A 12506-nucleotide genomic window follows, 5' to 3' on the forward strand; every position below is an offset into this window, starting at 1 on the left:
ATGGTAAAATGGCATTAAAATTGCTCATCTAGCAAGCAACCAACACCAACTCCCTTCGTGGGTCATTAGTGTTTAACTTCTTAAGGACCTGGACTGATGCTAGCATGCTATCTGCCCATTCCGGCTAAGACCACGGGGGCTATACATGGATCCAGAGCCCAGACATACATTTGAGGAGTACGGCACCCCTTTCTGTCATAGCCGCAGCTGTTGTGCAGTGTGTTCTCCCCCTGCGTCAAATCAGGCCTAGGCCTACTCATGATTTGTAAAACTAAATAAAAAAATCTGGGCCTATCATTGGGCCTATTTTTGCCCTCAATGACTGAAGCTATTGGTTGTAATTTGGCAATGTTTATTGTCAGCTACAATTGTTTAAGAAAAATGAAAGTGATGCCAATTAAAATGCATCATGCTCTGAATCATTCACTAACATCCTTTCCGCAATATCAAACAGAACGGTCAGAGTAACAAACAATTAAAAGAACAAGAACATTATTTCACATCGTTGTTTGTTTCAGAATGTTGGTCACGGTGTTAAGCCAATTAAGATTGAGGGACTTCATTAATAGATCAAGTCAATCCTCCTAGCGGGCTCCGCAGCTCGGCCGCGGGCAGCCCGGTCGCAGGCTCCGCAGCCGAGCCGCGGGCTACGGATACGCCAATATAAGCAAACAGAGCTGCACTGTACAGCAAGGAACAAAAGTGCACCGGTCGGTGGAAAGGAGGCATACCACTGGGCGGGTTAGTTGGTTGTCGTAGCCTAGACGTGAGGGGATAACCCCTCCCTCCGGGCTGCTCCACAGGGGGTGCTAATGTCCCTTTTCCCATGGAAACGAACATTACATATACAAAAGGCATTAAAGTAGTGATATTTAAGGGCATTAATTCATTACAGTAGTCTGGACAATTTACATTTTTTATTCTCAACAATGTTAAGGAGGATCTTCCTCCCTCTCCTTACTGGAGGAGCCTCCACTGGTTTATGTCTCTTGGTTTCTCCCGCTAGGTGGTTTTGTCTGTTAGAGAATAGGTGTGTAGGGGGTTTATTTGGTCTGTCTAGAAGGGGTTTATGTCTGTAAGGTGGTACTGGGTCTAGTTGCACTATGTCTAAAGGGGTCTATGTCTTTAGGTGGTCTAAGTCTATGGTGTCTGTCTTTAGGTATCTATCTCTGTCTCCAGCCTGTCTAGGGGTCTCTGTCTCTGAACCGGATGTGTACGGGCGCCGCGGGACACAGCAGACCATGGGTCTTGGCTTTGACCTCCGAGGAGAGAAGTGGGGACACGTCGATGTTGAACTTCTGGATCAGCTGACAGGAGGAGATAAAACACTTTTAACATTTACATTCAACCAGTTGATGAGTGTTGATTTTCTGTGTGTGTGTGCGCGTGCGTGTGCGTGTGCGTGTGTGTGTGTGGCTCCTACCCTTGCAAGGGCTAAGTGCATCTCAAGCTCCGCTACCCTGCGGCCGATGCAGCTGCGGAGGCCGTAGCCGAACGGGATGGAGCCAAAGTTGTCCACGCGGTCCGTGTTGTCCTTTCGGACCCAGCGTGCCGGACGGAAGTCTCCGGCGTCCGGGAAGTTCTCCTCCTCCATAGATGTGGAGTAGTGACAAAGAGCCAGCTGGGTCTGGCACCATGAAGCACATAGGGTCATTTAGGACACTTTAATCCAGAGAGACTCAACATTTAGTCATCTAGGCCAGTGTTTCCCAAACTTTCTTTTCTGGGGACCCATTTTTTTAAATTACAAACCATCGCGACCCAATTCACAGTAGACCTTATCTATAAAATCGTGAGCTGAACAAGTTTGTGCATAAATGAACATTCCTGAACGTTTTTACTGCCAATTCCCCATCCCCTTATGTATGAACCTAAACCAGCCTAAACCAACCTTTGTTTTATGCACTTGTTATTGAAAACATAATACAACTATCAAATACTCTGCCCTAAATGAGACCAAATAAATGCATTTAGGCGGGGTTCACACCTCCTTGTTTTGGCTATCTCATTGTTGTTATTCATGTACATTAGCCTTTCAACTAGATTCAATGTTATAAGCAAAATTATCAGAACAATACAAACATTCAGTACTATCAAAAACATGCTTCTGGCTGAAAGTTTGTTAAATGCTAATGTGTAAAAAAGAAAAAAAAAAGCATTTCTTTTTTAATTTCTTTCCAACTAATTTGGCGACCCAGTCTTTGAGAAAGACAGATCTAGGCAGTGTGTGCATGATTACGTGTGTCCTACTCACCCCTTTAGGTAGGAAGTATCCTCCCACCACCAAGTCATCCTGGGTAACCCGCCCGTTGCCGGGGAGAACTGGAAACAGCCTGCACCGGACACACAAAGACCCTCTTTCTCTCTCTCTCTCTACACACAGCTTTTAAACCGTTCCCTCTGGAAGACGAGCGGGAGGGGCAGACATAGAGAGCGAGGGGCCGCAGGGAGCAGGTCCTTCACGAGGAGAGGAACTCTTCCAGAACTCTTTAAACCATGTTTACATCCGCTACAGCCCTTCACATAGCCTGGAGATATTCACATGTTCACAAACTCCACCGCTGAAACTACCAGGTATTGAACACGGAAAAGGCAGGTGACATCTAAGAAGATACAAAATTATGTCTGTGCAAGGTTAGTCCAAGCAACATAAAAAAGTTGAAATTCCATTCTATAATAGAGTTGCTCCACCAAAATAACCACCTATATATAAAATGGAGTAACTAATGGAGTAACATAAAAAGTTATGCAACAACCGGTATTTATTTAAACTCCCGTTTTCTACCCGCCTCTCGTATCATTCTTTACTCGCATCCTCTGCCTCAACCTCTCCTTCCCAACATCTAATCCTCCACCTCCCCCGCCCTCTAACCCTCCACCTGTCAACCATCAAACCCTCCACCTCCCCACCATCTAACCCTCTACCTTCCAAACATCTAACCCTCCATCTGCCCACCATCTAACCCTCCAGCTTCCGAGCATCTAACCCTACAACTGCCCACCGGCCCCCCACCACCCTACTCTCTTTTCCTCCACCTCCGTACCATTTAACACGCTATTCCCGACCATCTAACCCTCCACCTCCAAGCAAAAAGTTCAGACTTCTTCTCCAGGCAACAGAAGTATGCAGTAAAGGCGTAGTCAGTATTTCCGACTTCTTTACCACACAACAGACGTCTTCAGTTAAGCCATAGTCCGTACTCGCGAAATGGTTTTCAGTAATGAAATAAGTTATGAAACATGGATAGTGAGTCAGGGTATTTGTGTGTACCTGAGCGTCTCCTTAACGAGGCCTCGGACGAGGGGGAGGCGAGTAACGTGGTCGGCGGTGGGGGTCTCCTCCGGCCCCAGGACCCCCAGCACCTCCTCGTAGATCTCCTGCTGCACCTCCTTGTTCAGAGCCAGCATGTAGACCGCCCAGGTCAGGGTGAACGATGTCTGGAGAGAGAGCCAGAGCGAGAGGGTCATTTTAAGAGAGACACAGAGCTGAATATAGAACAAAGGATCTTCATTTGGCAGCGACCGATTCACCCGACAAAAGACTGTACCACAGGGCTTTGCTAAATACTACACCAATACCAGGCAGTCAGTCTGAGTCCAGTCTGGGTATATTGAGCCATGTTCATTATTATCAGTACTGTTGTTTCCTCTATTCCATATCTCATTAATAGGTTTGTTGTTAGTGTGTATTAGTGTTGGAAGGAGTATGTTTGTAGTTAAGTGTGTATTGGAGTTATTGGCATTAGTATTCAAGCTCCTTATCCTCCTGTCTTTGTCTTCATAGCTTCTTCCGCTCATCTCTCCTTTCCTATTCCTCAAGAATGCTGGCTTGGAGATCACTCCAATTAGTGTGGCGGTTTCTGGAATACCTTCTAATTTGAGAGCTTGGGACTCATGGGATTGGGTAAATGTCTTTTTGGGATATGAATCCCATAGTAGTCAGGGAGCTACCTATCCCTTTTTAGGTCCACCCCCTAAGCCAGGCTAATTGGCATGGCTACTGTTGGAGACAGTTCTCGGATGGCCACGGGCTGGGCGCATTGCTTACTTTGACCAAAGGAGGGGCCAGACACACACACACACACACACACACACACACACACACACACACACACACACACACACACACACACACACACACACACACACACACACACACACACACACACACACACACACACACACAGTTGTTATACAAGTGCAAAATAGTGTGGGTGCGTGAATGTGACACGAATTGAGCTGAAAACAAGATAAAAGTCCCACCCTGTGAGGATCTCAGGCAAAATGACAAGAAACTGGATCTGGGTGAGAACATCTTAAACGGTGGAGTAAATGTACGTGTGCGTATGTGCTGACCTCAGGCTGAAACCCTGATATTGGCGCCAAAGAAACACAATCCTTGAAATACAACACTAGAACACACACACACACACACACACACACACAGATTGAAACCAAACTTCAACACCAGGCCATCCACTGTCCCACCCTCTCACACACACACACACACACACACACACACACACACACACACACACACACACACCGTGTCGACGCCTGCCAGCAGCATCTCCGTCGCGTTGGCATAGATCTCCTCCAGGCTCATCTCCATGGTAACCAGCATGTGGGTAAGGAGACCCCCCTTCACCTCCTCCCCCCGCTCTGTCTGACCTCTGACCTCCTCCAACCTCTTACTGACATGGACTTGACCTGGAGAAGGGTGGTGGGGGCAGAGAAGAAAGAGGGAAGAGAGTGAGAGATTCTGCAGAAGCAACAGAAAGCCACACACACACACACACACACACACACACACACACACACACACACACACACACACACACACACACACACACACACACACACACACACACACACACACACACACACACACACACTTCTTACTGAAGTTGAAAAGGCCGTCCCAGGAGCTGCAGAAGTCCTCCCAGGGCCCGGGTAGGACAGGCCGGAGCCACTTTGGGATGGCCCCGGCGTACATGGTGGTCTTGAAGGAGCTGAACATGAGGTGCAGAGCAGCGATGTAGTCCTGCGTATCTTTTGGCACCTCCTCCTCCAGACAGCCCAGACGAGTTTCATACAGGATGGAGGCCATTCCTGCAGAGGATGCATATGGAATAAACACATAATTATGACTTATTAACCAAAAGTTAAGTTCACAATTCAATTTTTGGGATTGCAATTTGATTTATCACTCTTTAAAAAGGGGACATATTATGGAAACAAAACTTTTCCTGGGATTTGGGGTGTTGTTTTGGGTCTCTGGTGCTCCCACACGCATACAAACTTTGAACAAGTCTGTGCATGATTTCTTGAGTGAGATATGCATTTCTGAAAGGACCCCGCCTAACAGTTACCAATCGAGCGAGTCAGTGTCGGCGCCCCCTCCTACGTAAGAAGGGGGGCACAGTTGAATATTACCTCCCTTACTTCCCCACCCCCCTCCAATCAGAGCAGAGCTACGATTTTGTGGACCAGCGGACGAGCTCAGGGCGGAGATGTTCTCGCATTTCAGAAGCAGGGATATTCCATACAAAAATAGATGTCTAATTTGTCAGTGTGCCATATGTGACTGCCTGGCAGGGAGTCTGGCGGAGCTGACGGACTGCCGCCGAAGCTCTGGCGGCAGTCCGGCAGCTCCGCTCCGGCAGTACCATCCCTTTCTTCTCGATGTCCATGTGGACTTCAGAGAGTCAAGGCCAAAGTTCCTTTCCCCCATTCTTCTCAACCATGGCCGAGATAACCCCTACTATGAGTCTTTACTTGTTGTGGAAGTGCCAGGGACGTCAGACGCAGTCTTTACGATTCATAATATCATCCGCGGCTTACATAGCTTTTGGCCGTGATATTAGATATAATATATAATACCTATTATTATTATATTATATCATATTATAATATATTATATAGATATAGAGCTCAAGGAGTCCTTAAACGGCAACAATCACTTCTCCTCCATGCTGTGGTTCACTCTTACAGCTCATTGGTCAATCGTCAGCAGCTTATTTGCATTAAAGCTACAGACACCAGAAACGGCGCATTCTGAAGGGACTGAAAAAGAGGGGTTGTAGTGGTAGGCAAGATTTTTTTTCCTATAAGCAACTTCCAACAAACAGCTTCAATAACATGTCTTCTGGAACTCATATACTATGTTTACTTGTTGGGAAAACCCCATAATATGTGTTCTTTAAACAAAAAAATACAATATTGTTTTTCTGACACTATGGGTTTGGACATCTTTTTGATGTGGAGGCGTCCTAGCAATCCGCAGGATCAGCTACTGGATTGTCTGGTCATTGATTACCCAGCATGCTTGTTACAAGACAGAGGCTACTAACCAACCAAGCCACAAGCATATCCAGCGGGTTGCTAGGCTTGGAGGCTAATGACAAGCCTAGCCAGTAGCTAGGCTAGCCAGCTTCTCTGAAGTTTCACATTTTTGCATGCCCTCAGTCGAGCTGGTAGACAAGACCAATGAATTCCCCCCCTTCCCTCATCCAGCCTGCATGTTGAAATCATGTCATCAGCTTTATTTTGATACGAAGACGATACTTTTGACATCAATCTGACTCCATAGAGTCAGTCTCTTCCTCCTTCTCCGTCCTTCCCCTCTCTGCCTCTTGAATAATTGAGGCAGGGCCAGCTGTACTTTAAGCATAGAAATCCACACACAGCGCCGTTCCAATGAGTTATGGCTGGAATTTGAATGCTTGCCAGCAAGCATTGAAACATATGGTAGTTATTAACCTTTCCTACCCTGCAGTGCATCTCCTTGAAATCCAACATTCCTTCGTCAGCCAAGTGGAACCAAACTTCCTCCCCCGTTACTGCAATGTCTCCGACATCCAGTTTTACAATAACTGTTACCTCTTTCCACAAACAGAGGAGAGGAGAAAGAAAGAAGAGAGACGAGAGGAGGATGGGAAGGAGAAGGTGGGTGAGAGAGGAAGAGGGAGTAGAGAGGAGAAGGAAGAAATGAACGAGGGAGGAGAGGAGAGTAAGAAGGATAAGACTCTCCTATTCTCATACAGGTTAGGATTCTTTCTGCACTGAGGAAGCGTCCTATTTGGCAAGACACCTACCCTCCATGGCGTACTGGAAGAACAGGTCATTGATGTTGACCACAGACTCCCCGTCAGATGATCGGCTGCGTAGGGAGCCGACCCTCTTAACCAGGTCGTCCACCACAAGGTTCACATCCTCTGAGAACACGGCCACGTCCTGCGGTCGCATGATCAGCTGCCGCAACACACTACGCATCTTCAGCCATTCCTCACCCTCCCTGCAGGACACAAAGAGCAACACAACTTTTGATATATGCATTACAATCACAACCTTCAAACATTACACTGTGCTATGTACCTCAACACTAGAGAGACCCCAACATGTTATGTATCCCACATTCTAATGACTTCAACAAGATATTAAACGAAGCATTCTAAGGATTGCAAGACTTTAACGACCCCAACATGTTATGTACTGCAACATTCTAAAGATTCCAACATGTTATCTAACCAGCGGTGCAGCAAACAGGAGGAAGGTGATGACAATTCAGGGGGTCCCTTATCTTATAGGATTTATCAATAAATGCAAAAGAAAATGTGTGTAGATTGCCTGCTCATAATTTATGTTTTCAAGCTAATTTGTCTTACACCGTTAATATGGCTGGTTAGTTTGTCTGATCATTTAAATTGTTGGTCCTCTTGTTTGTAAACATATTCAATTATGAAGATCCAATATATTAAAATAGAATTTTGAGTGTCGTGTAAAATATGCAGTAAATTAACCCCCTCTTTCAGCATGAATTCTTACCCTAAGATGAAAATAAATTGCTTTCGGCTTAGAGTTAGTGGAAGGATGAGGGCATGTTATCCCATGGTTACCACCCATATCAACATTTTAATACTTTTTAAGTGCAGTCGTAGTGTATGGCCGTTATAATGGGCGATGTTGTTGTAGGATGATACAAAATTAGTACTACTACTATACATAGTAGTGGTATGATTAGTATTAGTATTTGCTGAGTAATTAATCCTGAAATTATTTGTCCGTACAAAAATGCAACACTTGTAAAATACAGGCGATTCCACTTTAAGTACATCAATGATCAGCCCCTCCACTTCTCGCCCTTAACTTACGTTTTTTTGGCGCAGTTTAGTAGTTTAGTTTGCAGTTTATAGAGTAATGCTCTACCAATACACCTCAGAAAAGGGGCTATACACTAGCTCCGCTAGCTGTGTGCTGCAAGGCTCAGCACGGCTCAGCACTGGTCAGGACTGGTCAGGACTGGTTAGGACTGGTTAGGACTGGTGTGATTAAAAACGATTGAGGACAAGGCGGAAAACAGCTTCAGGCTATTATTTAATATGACCGTTAACATTAGTGATAGTTATTTGGCAGTAAACATACAAAACTATATTTACATATTTAATGTTTAAATCCTGGCTCTGCCCCGATGTACTTTAACATTCTAAAGGCCCCAATTAGCCATGCAACGATTATAGATTACAATTTAAACTCAATGTTCAACGGTTGGTCATAAAAAATGAATGCACCATAATGTCCTTTTTTTTTTTAGAGTGAGGACAGAAACACTAGGTGTGGCTGTGCCATTAGTTACCAAACCGAGACATTTAAACCATGGTTAATAGTTGAATTGGTAAATGGTGCAACATGTTATGCACCCCAGACTCGAAAGACTCCAACACTCTCATTAGCATATTAGGCCAATGTTGGCCCCAACACCACATATTATGCCAGTATAGGATCATGCATACCTATCTCCTGCCCTCTCCAAACATCACTAGACATTTTACTACAATATTTTTAAAAGGCATTGCCTACCAGTTTCATGGGGTCCAAAAAAGACAGGTCAAAGGTTACTCACGCAGAGATGAGAGCGGTTGAGCGGCCCCTTAGGTCACGGTACTCCTTCCAGGACTCCATGTTTGCCCTCTGGGGGGTGGCTCCCTCGGCCCGCAGCACCTGGGCCACCAAGTCGCGGTCAGCGATGGACACCACCAGCTGGGGGCCGAAGCGGGACTTGAAAATCTTTCCGTACTTCTGACGGTGCTCCATCTAGAGACGGAGGGACGATGCACTCTTTATCATCCTCAAAAATAATACACAGAAGATTTACATGTGACTGTGGCTGAGCACAATGTTAATACTTGATCCTCAACATGGAGTCACGATCCTATCACAGGAAACAAGAATCAATCATTTAGGGGGCTATTCAGAAAATTGTGGTAATTTTACACATTCATGTATTAAATACGTGAACATGTAGCATATAATATTATAATGCTTGCATGGTACAGTAGAGGCACTTATGACCACAGGTCGTAAATAAGCACAAATGGTAACACGCAAATTGGGGGGGTTACACGTGTAGGGTAATAAATCTAATTTTGGTTATTTTATATAAACAGAATATACCCCAACCACATTATATTCCCATTAAACCACAAAATCAGCATGAAAAGCATGACCAGTTGAAATTACTTAACATTATTTATCACAAAACTAGCATAATCTTTCGTAAGACATCCTACAAACATTGTATAAGGCCAGCCTGTTGTGGAATACATTCATAAAGCAGCAAATGTTTGACTTCGACAGTACCTTTAACTAGTTAACCTTAACATAAAGGTCAGTAGGCATACAAGTAAAGTGAGAGAAAGAATGCATGGGGTTTCTTTCTTCTTTGGTGGGGTACACAGCTTCAGCAGATAACTTGGAGTAAGCTCAGCAAAAAAAGATTCATCCCCGGGCAGCAGAAGGCATGAATGGGTGACGTCTAACGTATACAGTTGGTGTCATAAAGCCCTCCCCGTCTTTTCCTGTCAAGATGGGGTGACCCAGAAATATACAGAATTACAGTTCTAGGGATTCCCTTAAGGGCAGCAAAGTAAACAAAGTTCATCTCGGTGGCAACAGAAGGTTTAAACAAGTCCCACGTTTGGATGTCACTGAGAATCCAGTGCTTCGTTGTGCTTTTTCCACACTTGTTTCATTCGTATTTGCAAGATAATGATTATACTTCCTCCAAACCTATGGTAAAATTCTCGCATACTTGTTGTCAGGCAATGTGACTATCGATTTTAAAGTGTCTTCTGCTTGGCTCCCTCTCTCTCTCTCATAACGTATCTACACACAATACCACAAGGCAGTTTAAAAAGTATGCATAGGATCAAAAACTTTTGAAATAAACAAAACAGTGATGTCCGTCCCTTCCAGTCTCTTGCCTTGATGTGGGGGATGTAAAATCAGCACTGCTTATTGGCTTGGGTTGGTTTATAGGGAGGTGTCTTAAAGGGATAGTGAAAAAATATGTCTGACATTCAGTCACAAGATGGCACTGTTGGAAAGTATTCTGTTAAGGAAAAAAGGGTAGATAAGATTGCCTCTTATCTACCCAAATGCGTTTTCTATAAGGAGAAAGCATTTGCCTGGTCAGTGATCAAATCAGAGGATGTGAAAGCATTGCAAGCATTCTCCCTGTTCCTTAGAGGCTGTTGGTATGCAATTGAGGTGCACATCATCTCACCAATATGGATGTTTCTAATAATGTTTCTAATATGAAGACCATCCTTCTGAAACTGCCTAACAAATTCAGAGACAAGTGGAGGAATGGGGCATGTCAGCTACAGGAGCAGCATGGACAGATTTTTAGACCTAGTAGACTTCATAGAGAGACTGTGAAGATACTGTCAGAACCACTTTTTTGGGAAATCCAGGATAACTGACAAAAAAAAAGTCAAGACCAAGAGGAAGCAGTTTTGCAACAATACAGTGAGCAGGGACAGATTCCAAAAAGTAGAACTCGACCGATTTTTCGTACTTCCAATATAATCACAATGAGAAATGAGTCTCCTCTTGCCTCTTGCCCTGCTCGTGGTACTATGGATGAAAGCCCCTGACCCCCCCCCCCGCCCCTTTTCTTCTTTTTTTACTTTTACTAATTTGTACTTATACGATTTCAATACAGTTACCAATACAGATACCAAAAATATTGTAATTTTATCACAATAGTAATAATATTAATATTACAAAGAAGCCCTCAACAGGACTACTTACATAGCCTATGTTAAATAGGGCTTATTTAAGGGATACCGAACGTCCTAGTAGCCTATCGTAAATAGCGTTTTTTGCTTTTGTGCAATGCCTTATTTGTTGGTTTCTTGTTTCTAAATTACAGAAAACCTTAAAAGGTATAAAGCCAGGATACGCAGTAGGCCTACGCCTATCTGTGTTAGTGTGTGAACACAATGATTGGTGATCAAAATGGCTGTGACATGGCGTTTTCCTTTTACGTAAAACAATATATTTTCACCATAAATTGATGCAGAAAAGGCAATATTTGGCTGCAGAAAAATTCACCAGAATGCAGGAAATGAATAGCCCAACATTTGGGATATGAAGCAGTGATTGATACTGCCACGCACAAAAATGTCTTCATCATTTAAAAAATAGAGCACTTTTAAGTGCCAGAAAGTTAGAAAAGATTAAGAAAACAATGTCTTACCTGGATCTCGTGGATTCTGCTAAAACCGTCGCGAAAGAAGAACTCCACCAGATTTCCAAACGTGCTGGGTCCGGGCATCTCCTTGAGAGTCTTCACACGGGACACATCTTCCAGGGTCTCCGGTCGGATCAGACCCGGGCGAAGGGTCTCCTCCCTGGCCACGGTGAGCGGGGGCGCATCGCTGGATGCAGACTTGTGCAACGCGCGTAAAGAAAAGTAATGCCTTTCACTAACCAAACGTCTCGTGCGTAAATGCATCATCGTTTGGTAAAATGTGTCTTTTGGGAGACAGTCCGCTTAGTCTCAAAAGCAAAACTAGTGAGCCAACTGAAGGTTCCACTGTGAATAATGGCCTGTTTTATAATAAGTATTTCATAGGAGTAGTGATCTTTATCTCCTCTCATACTAGCGCACCGTCTATTTACTACCGCCCTGCTGCTCTTGGGAGAGTATCGCGAGAACTGAATGGCGGCGCAGCCCCGTCATCTTACAAAACTTTGGTTATGAAATTAATAATAAAAAAAACATGGGATATTTGAGATATAATTTTCACATTATAGATTGAATATGAAGCTGAAAACACCACGTAATGGTTACAAATTAGCAGCAGGAGACATACATATTAACATACATATATATATATATATATATGATGACTATATGCTCTGTAAGGTGACCTTGGGTGTCTTGAAAGGCGCCTCTAAATGAAATGTATTATTATTATTATATATATATATATATATATATATATATATATATATATATATATAGATGTACATATACACACATGTCTTGTTTTTTGTGTTTTCGCAAAACTAAAAATTTGGGACAATGTTTACGGCAGGTTATAGAATCAATAGTAAGGGTGCTATTAATTCATTGATTCTCCCTACTGGCCTACCCTTCTCGTAAAGAATCTCTACCTGCATATTATATTAACATTTTTACTCCAAGTTTATATACT

The 12506-nt window shown here is 43.8% G+C and overlaps 1 protein-coding gene across 1 annotated transcript; it reads right to left on the bottom strand.

Annotated features, from left to right (window-relative positions):
* Window positions 1–335: 335 nt before the first annotated feature.
* LOC132471856 (cytochrome P450 27C1-like) lies at window positions 336–11990 on the bottom strand. The gene is made up of 9 exons (XM_060071179.1): window positions 11543–11990; window positions 8903–9093; window positions 7098–7297; window positions 4903–5112; window positions 4547–4710; window positions 3272–3438; window positions 2255–2333; window positions 1424–1627; window positions 336–1307 (listed from the first exon to the last, which is right to left on the bottom strand). Exons 1-9 carry the CDS (start codon window positions 11801–11803, stop codon window positions 1185–1187), a joined length of 1599 nt encoding a protein of 532 aa, XP_059927162.1. The 5' UTR covers window positions 11804–11990; the 3' UTR covers window positions 336–1184.
* Window positions 11991–12506: the final 516 nt, after the last annotated feature.

Source organism: Gadus macrocephalus, chromosome 14 (genome assembly GCF_031168955.1).
Source record: "Gadus macrocephalus chromosome 14, ASM3116895v1".
Classification (NCBI taxonomy): domain Eukaryota; kingdom Metazoa; phylum Chordata; class Actinopteri; order Gadiformes; family Gadidae; genus Gadus; species Gadus macrocephalus.

Bases quoted from the DNA above. Each gene is read 5' to 3' on its own strand.
- LOC132471856 (XM_060071179.1), bottom strand. From the start codon at position 11,803: ATGATGCATTTACGCACGAGACGTTTGGTTAGTGAAAGGCATTACTTT. The intron at 7,298-8,902 runs GTGAGTAACCTT...TGTGTCCTGCAG, and splicing joins TCAACCGCTCTCATCTCTGC to GGAGGGTGAGGAATGGCTGA. The intron at 3,439-4,546 runs GTGTGTGTGTGT...CTCTCTCTCCAG, and splicing joins TGCTGGCAGGCGTCGACACG to ACATCGTTCACCCTGACCTG.